The sequence below is a fragment of the Echiichthys vipera genome (genome assembly GCF_963691815.1).
Source record: "Echiichthys vipera genome assembly, chromosome: 14".
Lineage (NCBI taxonomy): Eukaryota > Metazoa > Chordata > Actinopteri > Perciformes > Trachinidae > Echiichthys > Echiichthys vipera.
The window spans coordinates 16582277-16602155 of NC_139839.1; the positions used below are offsets into that span (position 1 = coordinate 16582277).

At 40.0% G+C, this 19879-nt stretch overlaps 2 protein-coding genes across 2 annotated transcripts; one reads left to right on the forward strand and one right to left on the reverse strand.

Annotated features, from left to right (window-relative positions):
* Window positions 1-4928: 4928 nt before the first annotated feature.
* On the reverse strand, window positions 4929-7837 carry LOC310956211 (sialidase-3-like). The gene is made up of 3 exons (XM_083926375.1): window positions 7546-7837; window positions 7125-7362; window positions 4929-7025 (listed from the first exon to the last, which is right to left on the reverse strand). Exons 2-3 carry the CDS (start codon window positions 7347-7349, stop codon window positions 6018-6020), a joined length of 1233 nt encoding a protein of 410 aa, XP_083782501.1. The 5' UTR covers window positions 7350-7362; window positions 7546-7837; the 3' UTR covers window positions 4929-6017.
* Window positions 7838-8302: 465 nt separating this feature from the next.
* xrra1 (X-ray radiation resistance associated 1) lies at window positions 8303-14276 on the forward strand (the record flags this gene model as incomplete). Its single annotated transcript, XM_083927293.1, has 17 exons — window positions 8303-8393; window positions 9546-9673; window positions 9774-9845; window positions 9940-10012; window positions 10109-10206; window positions 10734-10882; window positions 11780-11887; window positions 12194-12315; window positions 12437-12489; window positions 12583-12660; window positions 12751-12844; window positions 12938-13053; window positions 13162-13338; window positions 13415-13562; window positions 13678-13793; window positions 13925-14030; window positions 14101-14276. The coding sequence occupies 17 exons, from the start codon at window positions 8303-8305 to the stop codon at window positions 14274-14276; spliced, it is 1905 nt and encodes a 634-aa protein (XP_083783419.1).
* Between the last annotated feature and the right edge of the window lie 5603 nt (window positions 14277-19879).

Here is a 19879-nt window from a genome sequence, read left to right on the forward strand (position 1 = left end):
GACATAGGGGAAACATCGATTTTTGCTCTGCTGTATACTCAACAACTTGCATGTCCTCAGCAACATTATGCTTCCAGTATGGGCGCATATCCATTTTTGCGCAGTACATCATATCATGTATGAAAAAAAGATCTCTCAATTGTGGGGGGAAAAAAACAGGTCATATATTGCTCTTTGATGATTGTTCACAGACTAATTATGGGGATAGTTGGAGCAACAGGTTAAACAACAACAGTTGTTGTCAGAGCAGATTTGACTGTCGTTAATCAAATGTTCTAAGGTGGGGGGGGGGGGGGGGGGCACCTCTGTGCTAAAATGCCACTTTAAAGCGTGAATGGTGCTTTCATTGGACGTCTGATTCTCCTACCCTCGCAGCTGCCTGTTATTCTGTATGATGTTTAGTACCCAGCAGCCAGAGAGCCAAAGGTTAGTACTCATGTGTCTAGCCTAACATTTCCCATAGTGTGCATGTGACTGGTCTGCCACGCTCACTGCTTTACAGGGTTGGGAACAATGGATTCAATTCAAAGTCGTTTGAGTGAAGAAAGAAAAAAACGAATCCAGTCCGGCATAACTTATCACATGCTTTAAAAAAAAATTGAAAAATATAATAATAATAATAATGACGCATACTAAAATAATGATTTATTTTTTAGTTACTTACTTGATCTAAATTGAAATGAAAGGATCATATTGCCTCAGTAACTCAGAGCACAGCTTTTGAATTAGAGCGCATTATGTTTGTTATTACAATCTAAAATTGGCAATCAGAAATCAGTAGTGGGTAAGATTTTTGAAAGTAACTTTCCCAACCCTGCTGCTTTCTCAGCAGTCCTTTCGCCTCTTCTGTTTGTTAACTGACTGTGCGCATGTCCCTTTAAGAGAGAATAGCCCGAACAGGGTGTAAATGTGGCATGGCTTTTATGGCTTATGTAGATTTGCAGTGCCCTTGTAAGCCATTTTTCAGAAGAAAAAAAAACAACCTCTAAATGGTCTGGCATTTTGATCCAGGATCCGTGTTGGCGGGCACTCTTGCTTTAAAGACTCTCTGCAGTCTGCGGACACATCTGTGTGTCCACCTGACGTATAATCTCTGTATTGTCCTAAACCGTATCGAAATTTGTCACTTTCGACGATGCCATTCTTGTGAAGAGCGTCATTGTTCCTGAATCAGAGGTTTGAGACGGTTGAAAAGGTCACTGAGCATCTGGCACAAAGATCTGGACACAGTGTTGTGAACTAGTCGTTTTCAAAAGATAGGACATACACGATAAGACTGAGTTTATCAAATGTGATATTACTCTTGCCACAGGTCACTTGGGGTAAGATTTAGCAAATGTGACTTTTTTTGGTGGAAGCCTAAAAATATAGCTTCTCTGCTCATTTCTCTGGGACTTCTCTCTCTCTCTGTATCGTCTGTTCCCATGTTTGTCGCACACATGCACAGCTTGTTTTATACTGTGCATTTCATCTGTCTTTTCCCTTTAGTTTTGTATTGATTTCAATACTTTGTAATGTGAAGGGGGGATTTGTTCCTTTGTTGTGATTTTCCCATGAAAACAGCACCGATCTCTATAGAGCGGGGTTGTGGTTTGATACATGAAGTTGTTTCAGTTGCTACAAGGTTACGTTGTACTGTAAATAGGCTTATTTGTTTGGCAGTGAAATAATGGGATAAAGGATAAATATATGAATCATGAAAGAATTCCTGAAGGAGCAGCTGAAACGTTGCTCCCCTCTGTGATTCTGTGGTGATGTACAGTTCGACCGAGTGTAGCTCTCTGTGTACATAGATACTTCAATCAAACCTTGAAAATGTAACTTTGCCTGCATAACTTATATTTTACTGTCTTGAAACAAAGAAACCAAAAGAGAGAAGAGACAACTTGTGCTGAATGTATCATGTCTGTCATGTCTCTTATCTAACCTAAAGGGACGAAGCACAAAACGTGTTTTAAAGGTGGTTTCCTTTTTGTGTTTGAACCTGTTAAATAGAAACCTGCAGAGATGTCGTGCAAACATTCACATTGGGGTTCGGATAAAAGAAAAGGTTGTCCATACAGGAGCTTCATGCACACACACTGCACTGAGTCAAAAATGTTTATAGAAAGTCAGATCATTTTTTGTATTATTGATACCCTGAACCTATAGGTCCAGGCTGATCGTAGCTCTTATGTTAAAGCCAGCTAACCTTCCATGTTAACATTTCAAATAAACGGTTTATTTGTGTATACGTACAGGGATATTAATTTATGAGCTGTGTATAGACCTATTCCATAAAAAGAAAAACCTAAATAGCATATATGGGCTATTACCCATAACAGCAGAATATTCTCTATTCTATGACTCTAACAAAAGGCAAACTGAAGTACAAAAAAATGCTAATTCATTTCTGGAGTTTTAGGACTCATTCCTGCAGCACTCTATTCTAAAACACCATGCTCCTTTGATGGTTTTCAACTTCCTTGTGTTCGCTTCACTGAACAACATACTATGGATGACAACGGTTAGATAACAAAACTGAAATCCCTCCGATTCAACATGATGCAGACAGAAAGTAAAACTAGTCTGTGCATGTACCATCAGCCAGCAAACATTGACACCAGTGAGTAACGCCCACAACGTAATGCATACCACACACTGAGTCTACCTTGAACCTTTAACAGGTTGGGTTGCTCCATGCCTGCACCCAGTGAGGCTATAATGCCTCTTAGTGTTTTCTTCCTGGCGTGTAACTCAAAAGGGCGTTGTTTTTTTTGTTTTAAGTATAGACAATAACAGCACCGAGTACTGAGCATGGACATAGTAGTATATTCCTGAGTGTTTCTCATTCTGGCAAATGCATTTTATTAATTGACGTGAGCAAACTTTTAGCTTCCTTGTATATTCATTTGTGACAAACAGCTTTGCTTTGCAGGCCCACTCATTATACTGTATGTGTAACAAAAGGCCCAGACACATTAGATACTGTATCTGTGCTGGTATTAGGAAATCAAGGTGCATAATTTGAATTTACACATGTACTTACAAACAAATGGCTGCTTTACAAGGAGTCCATGACAATTGGGGTGGATGAAACACAACTTTAACATGCAAATAACTCTTTAAAGGCATAAGAGCTACTGAGCTGTGCAATATTTTCACCACACACTAAATGGACTCCTGTCATCCTCCCAAAAGTCTGGCAGCTTCCCCTGACATTTGGATGGTGCAGGAACAATGTGAACGCCGTGTGTCCAGCACTGATCTGTGCTGCTCAAAGAGCAGGGGCCTGCTGGGACACCACACATCGCTTACCACAGACAGAAGACATCTGTGACGACGCGCTCGCCTCTCTGTTACTGGACTCCCAAATATGAGTGATAAACGAAACATATGTGTGAATTACAGAAAGCCACCCTCTGAAATAGATGATCATATGTGCGGAAAAATGTTGGATGTGCCAATGCTAACACTCTGAGAAAAACAGGTTTCACTGTGTGATTCATCCTTGATGTGTAGAAGCTGGTTGGACAAGGTAATGAAAAATAGAAAGCAGAGAAGTAGCTGGTCAATAGATGAGCACATTTGAGATTTAAAAGCACCCCACATCTAATAAAATGCACTTCATACCTTGCCTAGTTGTTGCCTTTGTACCAGTTCAGTGATGATATAAATGATTAGGCACAGAACTGAAGTACCGAGTAGCCTGCTGCTGTGAACTAAAGGGCACGGATGTCTACTGAAATCCCCTTAGAAATATAATAAGTTAATGGAACAAGGCAATCTATGTCAGAATGAGTTGAGTGCTTGCACCATTTACTACATTTGTGTATTGTGGCATTTAAATACAGTCAGTTTTAAGTGGACTTAAGAGGGTTGCCAGATCCAGATATATCTTATTACTCTGTGCTGTCGGCCTCCATTGTTGTCCAAAAAGTATTAAACACACATCAGTGAGCCTCTCCATTGCACCGGGTGACCATCATGCTATTGCTAATAATGAATGCTGAAAATATGAAAACAGAACCCCAGCAAATGCACTATTTACCCTTGTTTGATTAAAAAATAGTGTCCAGCTTTTTTATTTAAAATGAAAAGGAGGGCCAAATTTGGATCTTTTTTATTCTCTTTAAGTATGTACTGCAGCTGCCCTTACAAAGTGTGCATACCATTCGGACATACTGCTACTTCATAACATTATGCATTAACTGTGGTATTTCTTGGCATACTGTATTTGACATACTGTGTATGACAACATACTAAACCTTTTTTCTGTCATACTAAATGGTATGGTAGCATGGGAATTAGAACACAGGTTTTAATGTTTTTTTTACAGTAGAAGATGGAAGTCAGAAGGAGGGGGACATACTAACATATTTATTTGTCTTTTCATAGAATTTGACTAGAGGAAACATTTTATTATTATTAGATTTGGCTTTTGTGCTGAGGATGCAACAGCCTTTGAGTTGTATCAGTGAATTATTTGTTATATTTTGAATTTGTCCAGATACCCAGAGCATGTAAACGATGTGACGACACAGCTATTTCTCATTTGATAATTGCAGTTTATCAAAAACTACCAGACACTTAACGGGAGATATCATATTATTAGGGAAAACTTGAAATCCACATTCCATCCTCAGCTAAAACACTCTTCCTGTCCTAAATTCATCCCGGCTGTCTGCACATCTGCTGAATCCCAGTCAACTCCCCACGGGCCTCCTTTAGCTGCTGAGGGAATCATATACTCCTTACAGCTGCTAAAGTGTTTGTAATAGCTGCTTTTAAAACCACACCCATGCCCTATGTAATATTTTATCCCCTCTCCCTATTTGACACTATTTGTTTAACAGTCAGTGGTTTAAAGCGATAATTAGTGTTATTACATTATAATCAGAAACAAGTTGTACAAAAGTGAACAAAAGAGGAGTCGCATGATCACAGGTTACTTTTATTTTCTACTAAAATACACGTTTCATGCAGGTTTTGTCACTTGCCACAACAGTCAACAAAAACACAATGAAACTAGTGTTGATCCACCTGGGGGACGATATGGGTGTAAAGTCGCTCAGTACAAGGTTGTGTGTGTGTGTGTGTGTGTGCAAATTCCTACTTGCTTTATAAATAGTGAGTCTTCTTCCATGCTTCCACTTGATGACCAACAGCCAGCCAATCATACCTAATCATGATACTGCACTAAATTAATGATACATGGTCATGCTAAATGTGCTGGGAAACAGAAAATAAACAAGAAAAATTATGTAATCAAGTGAACTATTGCTTTTGAAAATGAGCTGAATAATTACCTGTGTGCACAGTACAAAGTAGCCAAAATGCTCTGATCCATCAACTCTAACTCATAGATGTGATACAGTTTGGTTGGTCTCTTCGTTGATGAGCTGGATGTGGCAAGTAAAAAGTTAAATCTTTATCTTTTCTGTCCAGTTTTCTGGCGACACACTGTGACCTACAGAAAGGGTTGTGCGCTGACAGGCTGAAGCACAGTTTACGTTTAAAAAGTGGAGGAGAAGGCATATGTGAATCAGAGGATACTAAATGTAAAGGAGCAACTGAGCATGGGGGGTTAGGGGGGACTCTACGCTCTAGTTTACAAGGCCTGCTATGATCTTCATAGGAAAATAAAAAGAGGTAGGCAAATTCTCTCCACTGCTCAGAATATACTGACGGTTTAATAAAATGCAGAAATGGGCATGAAGTACTTGTCAAACATGCTACACACAAAGCCTGTTTTAAAGACGACAGCATGCTCCAAATCAGCCACGCGACCTATTAAAAATAGTTTCCTTTCTTACACAGCTGCTTGCATATTAATACAATTAAGACTTCAATTACTTTTTCATGTAAACGAGGAGACAACAAAACATACGACTCGTGCATGCATTATCATCTCCAGACTGTAGAACAACACAGACAGATGTTACTGCACAGCATATTTACTGGCTTTTCGCTTGGATTTTTAGGTTGCAGGAGAATGTTAAAGAGCTTCGTTAATACAGAAATAAAGCGACTGCAATTCAACGCATCTTCTTGTCTTTCTTACTGCCCGTCTGCATGACATCATTAAGGGTAAACGACATGAACGCAATCTGCTCAAGTTCACTTTCTTTCCCGCACTCCATCAGGCAAGAAAACTGATCCTTGTCTCCGTTGTAAGCCAGGTCTGAGTAGCCGCTGGGCCCGCTGTGGATGATCCTGGGTCTGTCCCACCCTGATGAGTGCAGGGGGGACCGGTTCAAATACACACCCATGTCCCTTCTACTAGACTTGTTAGTCGGGTGGATGAAGAGGAGCCAGGTTTGCGTATCTGGAGACAAGAGCGATGTGCCACAAGCTTTGCTTTCAGCGTCATCGTTAGGGACAAACTCAGGAGCGGGAAAGCCGATGACGCTTCCTTGACAGCCCGAAGGGGGTTCGACGAGCTCTGGAGCAATGTGGGGTTTGTCAAAATACACACCGCTGTTTTCACTCAGGGCCTCACACCTGTGGCCTCCAGAATTACGGGCATTGCAGTAAAGATGACTCCTGCCCTCGTGGTCTATGATCTCTGCCATCTCACATTCACACGATTTTTTCCGAAGCATCTTACCTATATGCCACGTCTGGCCAAAGTCCTCGCTATATACCGACAGTGCTCGTGGGTAGACTGTAAAAGGAATGGGGAATGAACAGCATCTGTAAGGAACATAATAGGCATAAGCCGGGATGATCAATCTGCCATTCTCCAGCTGAACACCGTGGCCTGGACCCACAGCGAATGTGGCCCACTTATGGATGGTTTCACCGATCACACTTTCTGTTAAGTCTCTGGCTTGACTCCAGGTTTGCCCGTCATCACTGCTGCTAACACAGCAAAGACGAGCCTTGTTCTTACCTGTGATGATCTGCCTGAACTCTGTGGTGTTTCCCCAAATGCAGATGAAAAATAAAAACAGGGTTTTGCTGTTTTTTTCATACACAGGGCAAGGGTTCATAGTGCGGTGGTTCGGTAGACATGCTGTTAACAGCTCCTGACTGGACGACCACTGGAACGACATGACAAAAGACAACAGTTAAAAAATTGGCACAGATAATGCTGACAGTTATCAGAACTAAAGTAAAGGCTAATCTGCGTGAATAATAACCTGTACAGATCCATCATCTTTCAGTGTTCCTCTTCTCATAACAAGGATTTTGGCATCACGGTCAAGGGGCGAGGATCTTTTCTCTGCAAAGGCAAGAAAGCTGTGACTGTGCCTCAGATAAACGAGAGCAGGAATTCTGTATGTTATCCCACTTGGCTCCTTTTCAAACAAAGTTGTTTTGACCGGTTCCTCTCCGCTGCCACTCTTTGATGCTGTGTTTCCCATGGTGGATCGGTTCCTGCGAATTGAAAATGTTCCAAATGCATTACCAAGTCTTGGCTTGTTTTTGTTGTTTTTCTAGTTATAACAAGCTTTGCACAGCAAGAGTTCACACTCCAACAGCTCCTCATAGACACATATGATTGCATTGTTACAAATAGCATCCAGCGTGTTATTGTGCATGTATTACAAAAACCCTTACCTTCACTTGTCACTCTTCACATTTGCCACCCTTGATCTTTGCGTGAACGGCATTATAGCGTCTAATATCACGCCACAAAAGGGACCTCTGATGTTCACGACACTGATGCTATGGGTTCATCGGAAAAGAGGACAGCGCTGAGTCGAGAGGCACAGTCGCACTCACTTCCGTGTTCGCTTAAGACGCACCCTGACTAAACCAGACGTCGGTTTTAACTACCTACGTCTGCTACCGCTTTAAGTATTCAATTCGGCCAAGCTTTACTCGCTGTATCCTGCTAACACCACATATAAATGACATACAACGAAGTTACTAACTGTAGAGGGGAGGAGTTATCAGAAACAAGTGGGCCAGTATCACGCATGCGCACTGTTAACATGTACTATTTCTCTCGGTGAGTAATTGAATTCCGTGTGTTGTACATGGAAAACTGCTGCATTTTCGTGACAGTAGATGTCTAATGGCTTAAGTGGACTATTATCTTATCACTGAATTTAATCTTTGACTGGCTAGGCTCACGGGTTTCTTCCGCTTTGTCTGTAAAGAAGACCCGCCATGTTTACTTCGTACCGCCCCCGCTGGACGGGAGGAGCAGCTCTCGTCTTACATGCTGTTGCTAGGATACAGAGGGCTACAGTTTAACGTTAGCTCAAGTTCTGATGCAGTCGGTAACAAGTTCACGTTGTGTAAAGCGTAATTAATTTAACAATTAAACACATTAAAGGTTGTTTGTATGGATCTCACCTAAGCAAACAAGATGGCTGCAGCACCCTATACATTTGAAAACGTACAGAGCAATCCTACTAAACGCTTCCCACCCCGGACATTACTCCGCCGTAGGACAGAAGGTGGGTTAAGTTAAATTAGTCTGATAAAACCGTTTTAAACTGCATTTGACGTTAACTCGCATGTAAAGGCACTCATTGTTGTTGTTTTTTAAAGAATATTTATTTTGCCTTTTCTTTTTTTATATTGACCTCCTTGTAGTTTAAGTTTTTTGTTTTATTCTTTGTAGGTTTTTCGAAATAAAAAATGAAATGAACCTACATTTGTAAATCTGCAGACAATATCTGCTGATACTTCTGTCAGTGGTGGAAAGTAACTAGGTTGGCTCTACATTTATTTAATTATTTTTATATAATTAAAATTGTATTGTATACATTATTTACATTTATTTACTCACTGTGTGCAATTTTGAGGCCCATGTAACCTTTATTTCTACTTTATACTTCTGCTCCACCACACCTCAGAGGTAAATTGTAGCCTTTTTTTAGTCCACTACATTTTTTTGCAAACATTAGTTACTAGCTGCTTTTGACAACTTTTCAATGTTGAGATTATTAATACAAGATGTAAATCAATTAATAAACTATGATGTTTGATTATAGATTAAACTACCTGGCTGGCAGTAAGTAGTCGCCCTTTATCTCCCCCTTTACCAGCTGTAACATTAAAGTGATGAACACATTATTGCATCAAAACAATTTGATAATATACAGTACTTTAAAATTAAGATATAAGTCATATTCACATTACTATAGATATTATTATAGTTACTGGAAGTGTGTCTGTCTCTGTCTTTGTCTCTGTCTTTGTGTCTGTCTTTGTCTCTCTCTGTCCATCTTCCCGTCTTTTCTCTCTTTCTCTCTCCTTTTCTTCCTCCCCAACCGGTGCAGACAGATGGCCGTCCTCCACAGAGCTGGGTCTGTCTGACGTTCCTGTCTGTTATAGGGAAGGTTTTCGTTGCCACCGTACTCTACGGGGGAATTGTTGGGTCTATGTTTATCATAAATAAGTCATAGAGTGTGGTCTTTACCTAGTCTGTAAAGTGTCCTGAATTAACTTTTGTTATGATTTGGCACTATCAATAACATTGAATTGAATTGAATTTAAATTAATTTGACTCTGTTAGAGAGTATTACTACACATTGGTATTGCTACGTTTACTGAAGTGAAAGATGTGAGTACTTCTTTACCCTTGAGTTGCACTTCCCTCGTAGGTGCTGGTCATTGGCTTGTGGCCTACAGAAAGGCAGAGGAGCAGAAATGCAGGAATGTGCGGAGAAGAATAAAGACTTATGAAGAATGTGATTCTCCTCATAGTAACACATTAGATGGCCCTTTCCTGGTAAGGCACTGCTATCCATGTAGAAGTGTTGATTTGATTAAAGATAGAAAGAGCAGTTGTCTGTTTGTGGCCCTCAATGTATTAAAACTTTCTTTCGTAGCTCCATTTACATTGTGTTGACAAGCCGTCTGAACTCTGCTCTCTTTACATCAGTGAGCAGAGACTGACTTCTGTAAGAATCACTTTTCATATTGCTATTTAAATTATTTGGTAGTTTTTGGTTTAAAAAGAAAACACAATTGAATTTGTTTCCTTGCTGCGCACAGGTCAAGCCAGAAGACCTCAAGGCGTTTGACAACGTAGCTTACATCGATGCATCCATTAACTCCCTCTCTTTAGGTGATTATTCTTATGTATTGTGCAGATTTTCCTTCAAGACAATCTTGTACCTCTTGAAAAACGTGGTGACTTTCACAAAAATGTTTTTTTCTTAAGGCTCTTTTAGCAGTTTTGTGTCTTTAAGAGAACTCAATCTGTCATTAAACGGGCTTCGCCACATGACGTTTCATGCTGCTGACTTACCTCATCTCGAGGTAAGATGACTAACTGACATACACTGATACTATTTTTAATATTGCACATTCGGATTATAAACATGCCACAGGGGCAATATGAAACTTGACACATCATTTTAGTCCTAACAACCTGAAAGCCTTTTATTTCCATCCAAAATATTCATTTATCAGCTTCGTTCACATCTGCAATTCTGTCAAAATAAGAGCTTTGATATAGTGGCAATCACGTGTTGCCAATGTAAGTTGTGAATTTCTACTGATGCCTTTTTCTGTGTATGCTAAAAATAGAATTTCAATATTGGTACCTGTTTGATGTTTGAACAAAGTTGATAATGAGGGAGAGAGGAAGGGTAAAAATCATAAATAATTCATGCTAGTGCAGGGCAGAGCAGCAGCTAATTAAATTTGTGTGTAACATTGATAATATCTTAAATCGCAGTATAGCTCAGGCCTCTGCTAATGAGAGCTTGTGGCAATAAATGAGTCATTTTGTCTTTTCCATTTTGTCTTATGTTTATTGAAATCATTTCTTTAAACCCTCACAGGTTTTGGATTTGTCCTTCAACAGTGTGTCAGCTGATGATATCGTTTCCGTCGGTCAGATTCCACGTCTACGAGTCCTTCATCTGACTGGAAACCAGCTTCATCACCTCCCTCCTAATCTGGGTTCATCTAACCATGATCCCATACAACTGTTAGTCTGTACTTTATTTTCCAGGAAGCAGCAATATAGGGACGAGGTAGAGAGTGTGTCACAAGAGAGCATTACCAGGCCTGCTTATTTAAAAATACTGTGCTACTGATCAGACAACTCGCTGTGATAGATTTGCTTTTCTTTGCCCCTAGCCTGTCTAGTTTGATTTAAATTAAACAAATAAATAAATACAAATAAATCCACTTCTCTGTTAAAAGTTATTTCTCATTTGTTCTGGGAAAAATAAAAAACAAACCACAAGAAGATAATAGATTAAACTGTGTTGTTTCTATCAGCCTCTCAGCTTCTATCACACACAGGTCAGCGGATTAGCTTCTTTGTAATGGCTGGTTTGCCAGAGAGACAGGGGCAAAAAGCCTTTCCATATAAAAGCCATTACAAAACATGTAGATGTGAGTCATGGAGAAGCTGGTAAAGACAACTGATTGTTTCATAAAATGTTTTCAACAACGTGCAGATTAATTTGTGAACTGCAGTCAGATGCTGCCTCCAGTCTGCCTTTTACAATTATTTCTGCAGAAAATATCTAATAATGGATTCAGAGTTCTTTATCCAACGATGATGCCAATAATAATCAGTACATTGGTATGACAGACAATTACAGAGAAAAGCCACAAACTTGAGATGCATTTAGTTTTCAAATTGACCAAGAGGGGGTGCCCAAATGTTCCAAATTCACACTCCTGATTCTGCTGAAGCAAATATAATGACATTTGATACACCTGCTCTACAGCCAGGTACATAAGGCAGGAAGTGTATACTACTGTTACTGTTACTTAAAGTGGTGTGCACACATAATGTGTATAGTATGTTACTGTAACTTAACTTTCTGGATTTCATGAAGTTGGTTATTGTTTTTCTTTTCCTTTTTTACAGGCCGGCTAAAGAAGAAGAAGACACACAGTTTAGAGCTCTTGAAGTCCTGATGCTTGACAATAACAAACTATCCTCTGGAGTCTTCAGCAGTCTTGCAAACCTTAAAAGGTCATGATGTGTTTTGAAGTTGGAATGTGGAAACATTCAACAAGGGGATGCTTTCCCAGTTTTAAACCAGCTCTGTGTCATTGCAATGTGGGCAGTGTGTGCAGATTAACGGTGTTTGGCTTCCCTCTATAGTGTAAATCCCCACAGAGCGTTGCAGCGAAGCTCCGCGCAAATCCACCGCATGATGCGCTTAGCAACCTTCGATGTTCCGAGCCAAACACCGTTTATTTACACAACTGCCGTGATGCAGAGCTGGATTTAATTCAGCAACATTTCTCTTTAATAATTTAGAGTTGTCAATTACAGGCTAAAGTATTTAAACCTGCAGGGGAACTGCGTTTCTGAAATACCATATTTGCAACTCGCGGGCTCCGGTTCCATACCTTTGCAGACTTCTGTTGAAGAGCAAGCTGAAGAAGACGGACTTGGTAAATGCTCAACATGTGTTTGATATTATTTGTAAATTACTTAACAATAGACCTGTCAGAGCTTTCTCACCATCCCCAGAAAATGATCAAATATTTAGCATTCTTTATCTCCTCAATCCAGCCCACACGGAGCCAAGTCCTAAAACTGCTGAAGATTGCAAGATAATTTCACAGGTAATTCATTCTGCAGTTGCTGTTTGAGATGTTTCATCACCATATTTCCCATATTTTAAATCTCTGCATGGGTCACCCTTTATCTCTCACAAGGAAAACTGTGAGGAGCACTTCGAAAGCTCCAGTTCGCCGCTACCAGAACTTCGGTTCCTCAGTTTAGCCGACAACCAGGTGTGTTGGATCATTCATTTGTACAGATAAATCCACCGTGACTCCTTTTGAAAAATGAGCTAACATGTCTCATCAGTGTTTCGTCATCAGATTGCAGAGGAGGAAGCACTGATGGCCGCTGCTCTTTTCCCGATGCTTCAAGAAATTGACATTCACTCCAACCCTTTGACCACAAAGAGGAGTGGTAAGGTTTTTCTCTTCTCCAGTATTAAGCCATTTTTAAAGATTGGTTTGGAATTTTTAATGCTTAAATTGCCCTTCATGTTCTTGAGCACAGGAGACCCTCCCTTACTGACCTGTTACCTCCACGAGAGACTGGGGATTACGATAAAGCGTAAGAAGACACAAGAGGTGGCGAAGCTCCCACTGAAGGTGTCCACTGAAAAATGGAAGGTTGGATGTGTTCTGCATTGATGTCGGATTATGACCAACCAGATTTTGCTTTATGAAAGTTAAACAGTTACAATTCATTATTATTTTTTGGACATTTGTGTGTCGCAGGTGGAAGAAAGAATCCCAAAAGTGTCAAAGAAGCCACTGTTGATGGACGCACCCCGTCCAGCTCAAAGTCAGGTTGAAAAAAGTGAGACGACTGTCGAGAGAACAGGAGAATCTGTGGGCGAGAGTATCGGAGTTGACACTAGCCAAGAAAACACAGAGCACTTCTTTGTTACTCAGGTATGTACACCATTTTTGTGATCTCAACATTTCAAATTATGTATTCTTTTTGTTGAATGTTGTTCCTTGTTTTCAGGCAGCAGATGTTCCTGAATATGAGTTTGATCTCCAAGCAGAGGAAAAGGAAACTGCAGAGAACGAGGATGATACCGTTCCTGAAAGATTCACGTGCTCCAACATGTCGATGGATGCGAAACCAAATTCTGATGTGATGGAGCCCCTCGGTGAGGGCTGTATCTGTAGCTGTTGATTTTTTGGACATTTGCCTTAAAACGTTTGCCTATACAATTAGCCCATAGTGAAGGGGAATATTCCTGTTTGTGTTTTTTCTTTCAACAGGAATTCAAACAGCTGTTCGGATGCTGGAACACACACTGAAGAATCTCAATGTTTACAGAGACTCCAAACCAAAACTCGATAGCATCCAGGCGCCATACAGAGAAAGAGAGAAAAGGGTTTAATATTTTTGCATTAACACTCAATATTACTGCCAAATTATAATAAATCCAGCCAGGACTGTTAAAAACAAGGAGTATGTTATCCCTTCCATGTCATGACTTTAAAAGAATAACGTTTCTGTACACAGATTAAAGAACTTCCACCTCCGAAGCCATTAAAGCAGCCGACTGAAAGGGTTAATGAGATGATTAAGGAAATCAGAGAGAGTTCATCGATCAGAGAAGTTCCCTTAAGTATGAGCCTTTCTGATCCAATGAATGTTAACTTTACCTTTCTTTATATAACAATCTGTTTTCTGTGCAGGCAGTGCCATTCGGGGCACAGGTGTTAACGAGCAAGAGCATAAGGAAGCTCTGTCTCTGCTGAGGGACATGAAGGCAAAGCACAAGATGGTCCATAAGAAAACAATGGAACAGGCAGCAGCCGGCTTTGCGTTTGAGAGAAACACCAACCAAAACAGAGCTGAACCTCCACCTTAATTCATATTCAAGCACTCAGCTAAACTGATTTTCTTCCCGCCTTGAATAATACCCTGTTGATGTTGGTGTGAGTGTATGGTGTGAAAACCAACCATGTGTCAAAAATAAAAGGGATTGCGTGTCGTGAATCGTCTTTAGATTGATTCCTCAGAGCTAACAGGAAACTGCTTGTGAAACTAAACTTCATTTAGAAGTTTTACAACAAGGAAACTATAGACCTTTTCAAGGTTGTGAACATAAACATTCTAAATGTGTCCAAGTTTGATTCCTGTTGCAGTGAATGTGAATGACATTAGCTGACAGGAAGTTAACAAGGACCAAGGCCGTTGCCTAGCAATGGAATGCCATTAAAAAGGTCAGTACTGGGGCGGCCGGTGGCTGAGAGCAGTGGCCCCATGTATGGTCCTCGATGCAGCGCCCCCCTCTCACCCCATTTCCTGTCTGTCATATATAATAAAGGCTTGAAAAACGGCCCCAAAAATAATCTTAAGAAGCAATACTAAATGTAGGCAGTAGATCATTATGCAGAAGCACATGAAAGCTCCAGCACCTACTGCGTACTATTGTGATGCTGTTGGGACTGTCTATAGTTGTGAGTGGGTGGCGTCCACTGAAATACTATGTTTCTGTCTGTTCCTTTGGGTCTGTCTGTTTAATACTGTGACATGGATAGAGGGATGGTTTTAAGCAGCTGCGCCACCACTGCTGCTATTATTGCTATTATTAACTGGGTCTTCTTTGGGAAAAGCAAATGCGTGTAATGTGTACATTTCAGTTTTTCCTCTGGCCCAACCTTTTTCCCAGAAGTATGTCGTAGAACACCCCAGGCTGTAGTTAGTAATAATATGTTTGACTCCGATATTAGACAACATGCTGTGATAATTAGTGAGGGCGAGGTGGATTCCAGTGCACATCTTGTGCCGTATAAACCTCCGTGGTGCTGAAGTGTCCTGAAGCTATACAGCAATGCTGCTTACTTTTCATCTTCTGATCATGAAAGACGACAGCATTGTGTAGCTTGATTTAAAAAAAACAACAGTAAAATCCACAATGAGTCCTGTGAAAACTGAAACAGTAGTGTTTTGTCAAGCAAGTGGAAATCAATAGTAGGTTAAATTACACTGCAACTTGTTAGTTATTATCACTTGTTTTATTCATCCTGCCACATACAGTACATATCTTGACTCTGTATAAAGATAGAAATGGGGACAAACATGAATATAATCATACCATAGGTTGATTTGTCCTATTAGATATTTTCTTCAAACCTAAAATGAATGCTTTTTCATTTCTAGTCATGTTCGGTTTTGGGTGTTCATGGCCTTTTGAATTCACAGTCTTCACTTCATATGACTTCAATTCTTCTGCAGAGCATTGCAGATGTGGAATGAAGGTCGAGCCCAGGTGGAATAAATCAAAAGGTACTCTGAAGATATTTCACGGGTTTCTACATTCTTACACCCATGTGTGGATATCTCCCTGTCTCTGTATGTACTGAAGGATGAATAGACTGTGTATTCAACATGAGACAAAAGGACTTTCCAGAGATTATTAGCGACTCTATAGTTACAGTGAAGTGGGTTGTCATTCTTCTTTTTATTTTCATTTTATTCCATTCCATTTCTAACTTTTACATTCATTTGCAAAGCCTTCATTTATAATATGGATCTATGTTTATAGGAAATTCATATGAAAAAGCCCTAAGCTAGAAATTTGAAAAGGGGATATGAAGAGCCCTAAAATGACCTTACACATGGTAGGCCGTGGGCGTGTATTCAATATGTGAGGTGTTAACAATGTGTTGTTAGAATATAACAGTTTGGTTTCATTTAACATTGTAAATTGTAAAAAATGTGTTTCCTGATCAATTCTGTCAGGCAAACACCTGGCCTTCAGTCTGCGGGTCTGGCTGGTATCTTTTTCATCTTGAGCGGTGTATTTGATGGTGATGAGGACACTGTGCCAAATGGCAAAAGATGTGACATGCTGCAGAAACACTATTTTCCAGTCCACTGGAGCTCAGCTCCACTCAGCAGAGCTTGTCTGCGTTGTAAAGATATCTCACAGTATCGGACACCACAGCTGCTAAAATGTCGTGAGCATGGGGTTGAATTTTGTCAAAATTGTGATAAATCTCTCCAGATTTTTTACTGCTCTATCTAGGCTCGAGTGCAAAGCAATGAAGGCCTCAGTAACATAATGATGTTTGTTCTTTGGCCAGTGAGTGCTGGCATTAATTTATTTTGCCTGACCAGAATAGTTACTCAGTCATTTTGAAGCGATAATGATAAGTAATTCAGGCATCTACGGTTGCATAAGTGCAGTGTTTTCATGTACGTGTGCTATTGTGCATATTGTGCAAGAGGTCGTACATTTTCCAAAGTTCTGGGCAACGATCAGTCAAGGTAACGGTTGTTTTATTCCAGGCAGTCAGTGGGCATTGGCTGACTTCTTCACAGACTCATAAAACTATAAAGTAACCTAAAAATGCTCACAAGAGAGAATGTGTTTGATGATTATCATTCTGCTTTTGTCGACAGTTTGTTTCTAATACATACACCTTCGTTTGTCTGCTTGTGTTTGTGCCATAAACCTCCTGAAACCTGATTTACACTTTCCAGATCACTTTGTATCTACAAGTATCAATCGATCAGTCATTTGGTTGAACAACAGTTTAAACAAACAAACAAATCAAGTTAGCTGCTACTTGTATGACCTTTTAATGCATGAAAGTAATCTGGTCACACACCCTCATCACAGCCTTGCTCCTAATTCCTAAAAGAATCTGCCACCAGGTCAATCAATCAAAAGTCACAGTGTAAATACGAAAGCATAAACATTAACACAATTTCCTTTTGAGTCTGATCAGGTGATCGTTATGTAATAAAAGTTGAAAGTATTTGGTATGTGTGTATGTAGTTACATAAACCAGAGTGAAATGTATGTTTTGGATGTTATTATCACACTGTGGGCAATGTGTCGGTGTTCCCCTGCTCTTATCCCCGGCTCTCTGGAACTCTGGGAACCGGGTTTGCCTGGAAAACGCGGGCGTGCTTGTTTCAGGACCGCCAGCAGACAATAACCTTATTTCTTGTTTTCATAAACGTACCCAAACAGAGCAACTGTTTAAGGGGGACTTACAAGTGACATAAACAAGAAAAATCAAAGCAGCAGAGGCTGAGATATCCTGACTTTTAGTTAAAACTCCAGAAACACTGGTTCTTACACTTCCTATAATGCCATTTTACTATTCCCTTTATTAAAACCCTGCTGTTTCTTGCCATTTTTAGTCCCTAAACTGAAGCCGAGATAACCCTGATGACATTTTCAGATTTCAGCGTGCTACGTTGTACAACCCTTTTCTTGGTAAGTTAAACGGAACTTGAGTAAAATCATTGGAATGCTGGAATAATGTTTCTTTGATTAGTCTCTGACTTAATTCCTGTCTCCAAATGTATATTATTGACTTTTTAAGTTTGACATTCAGGATTTTAAAACATCCCTACAAAGTTATGGCATACTAAAGAAGTAAAAAACTCACTATTAATTTGACAAATCACTTCTTGGCTGAAGACAATTGCAAAATCCACACATGTCTGCAATTTGTTTTTTTTACAAATATGTTGTTATTCCAAAGGTTTTGTTGTAATAAGCACAAAGTTAGTTGAAGAGTAAAACCAAAAGGAATTAATATCTCTTCTTATTTTTATTGGACTCCTCACGATAACATCAACACAGCATAAACAGACAAACGACAAGGCTTGGTTGTGCTTTTCCTCTGTAGCGTCTTTTGTTCTTAGCATGAAAAACTGATGAGGTGAGTTATTAACTGAAAACACATTTTCATCCAGTTGCTCTCAGTGATATAACTCTGGCAGCAGAGTAAGATACATTCTGTCCAAAAGCAAAAATAACAAAAGGAACAGTGGAGCAAGGCATCGAGGGTCTACGTCCTAGGCAAGATGGATCTCTGTTTATATATCTATAAGTGTTTGGGTTTTTTTTTGTCTGTATTTTTTAAAACGCAGCACATTCTCACACATCTGGAGCAGTCATCGCTGCAATCAAGCCTTGAGAAATGTTTGGGTAAGATTGGTTTGACTCTCAAGTTGAGGGCCAACAGTTAAGCTTTGAGAATAACCCTGTTGAGACTCAGACACCAGATTTGGCTCAGGAAGAATAGGCCTGAATACCTCATCAACACTCCTCATTACTCAAGTGCCAAATGAGTTCACTGCGGATCGGACCTATTCATTATTTCTTTTGATGGGACAATTGAACTGTAACACACTTATCATGTAATGCTGGAAAGGCTTCAGATACTCTGGCTGGCATCCGCAAAAGAGGCCATTATTAGTTACAGATCATGACCGTAAAGTTGCTGTTGGTCTTCTTCTCCCTTCAGTCACTTTAAGCATGTTTTTTAAATTATGACCTTTAAACGCTCGGGATAAGGGAATGACGGCCAAAGTGCTCATGGCCTGAATCCCGGTATTGTCCGTGTTCACTTGGCTCGTCTCCAATCATCAGCTAAAATCATCAGGACCAACTTAACTAATGAGAGGGTGCGGGTGTAAAAAACAGAGCCCATGATAGATTTGGGAAGTATTTTGATGAAGTATAAACTCAAAGGTTCTGCTGAGCACCTTAATCAGCTATGAAAGCAAATACATCTATCAGACTTAATTAACTTAGCACAATTTGGCTCCCTTTGATTCAAAAGACTGCCTGATGGATTTACAATGCTTAAGTTCCTCACACACACTGTATGCATCAGAGAGGAACTACCTGCAGCAGCACACGAGGAAATGTTTTATCTAATCTTTTGAAATTAGTTCAACTCAGCTGCTTTCCATAGCATGAGTATTGCAGAGCTACAAAGAGAAAATCATGTAATGAAATCCTGGGATAGTTTGGATGTTTTTGAAGTGGGGTTGTATGAGGTAGGCTATTTATCCATACGTAGTCAGAGACGAACTGATCGAAGCAGCAGTAGATCAGCAACTCATGTGTTCTGCAAAGTAAAATGACTGGGGTTTTTTTAAAGTCTGGTGGCTTCGATTCCTCCTGCATAAACTTAAAACAGGGCTGTCTAAACTTTCTAAATACAGCATACACTCAAACTTGTATGGATTACTTTTTAGGTAGCGTGCGGAAATTACAATTGACATGTTTTGGGTTTTAAAACACAGGACATAACACTGTTGTACTACACTGGCCATATGTTGACATGATGTGGTAATGATGGCATTTACGTAGGCGACTATCACGATTTCATACAATAACGGTTGAAAAAAATCTGAACTATCCCTTTGCAACAAACTATTTAAAAGTATTGTCTGTGACATGCATGAGTCTCTGACATAAAACAACAGCAAATGAGAATAACAACAATGACTCAGAAGTGCCTCCAATCCTGGGTCGGGCCCTGACCCCGGGTCTCACATTTTCCCCACTTCTCACTGAATGTGGGCTACATGGGCAGCGGGGGGGAGTACATATACACAGAGAGCTGACCGACTGCATGATTTATACCTACTGACTGCCCCCAGCTGTTGCAATTGCCAGAGCCAAGACTAAACATGCATAGCTGAATTTGTCCG

Excerpts from the sequence above, each read along its gene's own strand:
- LOC310956211 (XM_083926375.1), bottom strand. The coding sequence starts at position 7,349 with ATGGGAAACACAGCATCAAAGAGTGGCAGCGGAGAGGAACCGGTCAAA. Across the intron at positions 7,026-7,124 it reads AAGATGATGGATCTGTACAG|TGGTCGTCCAGTCAGGAGCT; the intron begins GTTATTATTCAC and ends ATGTCGTTCCAG.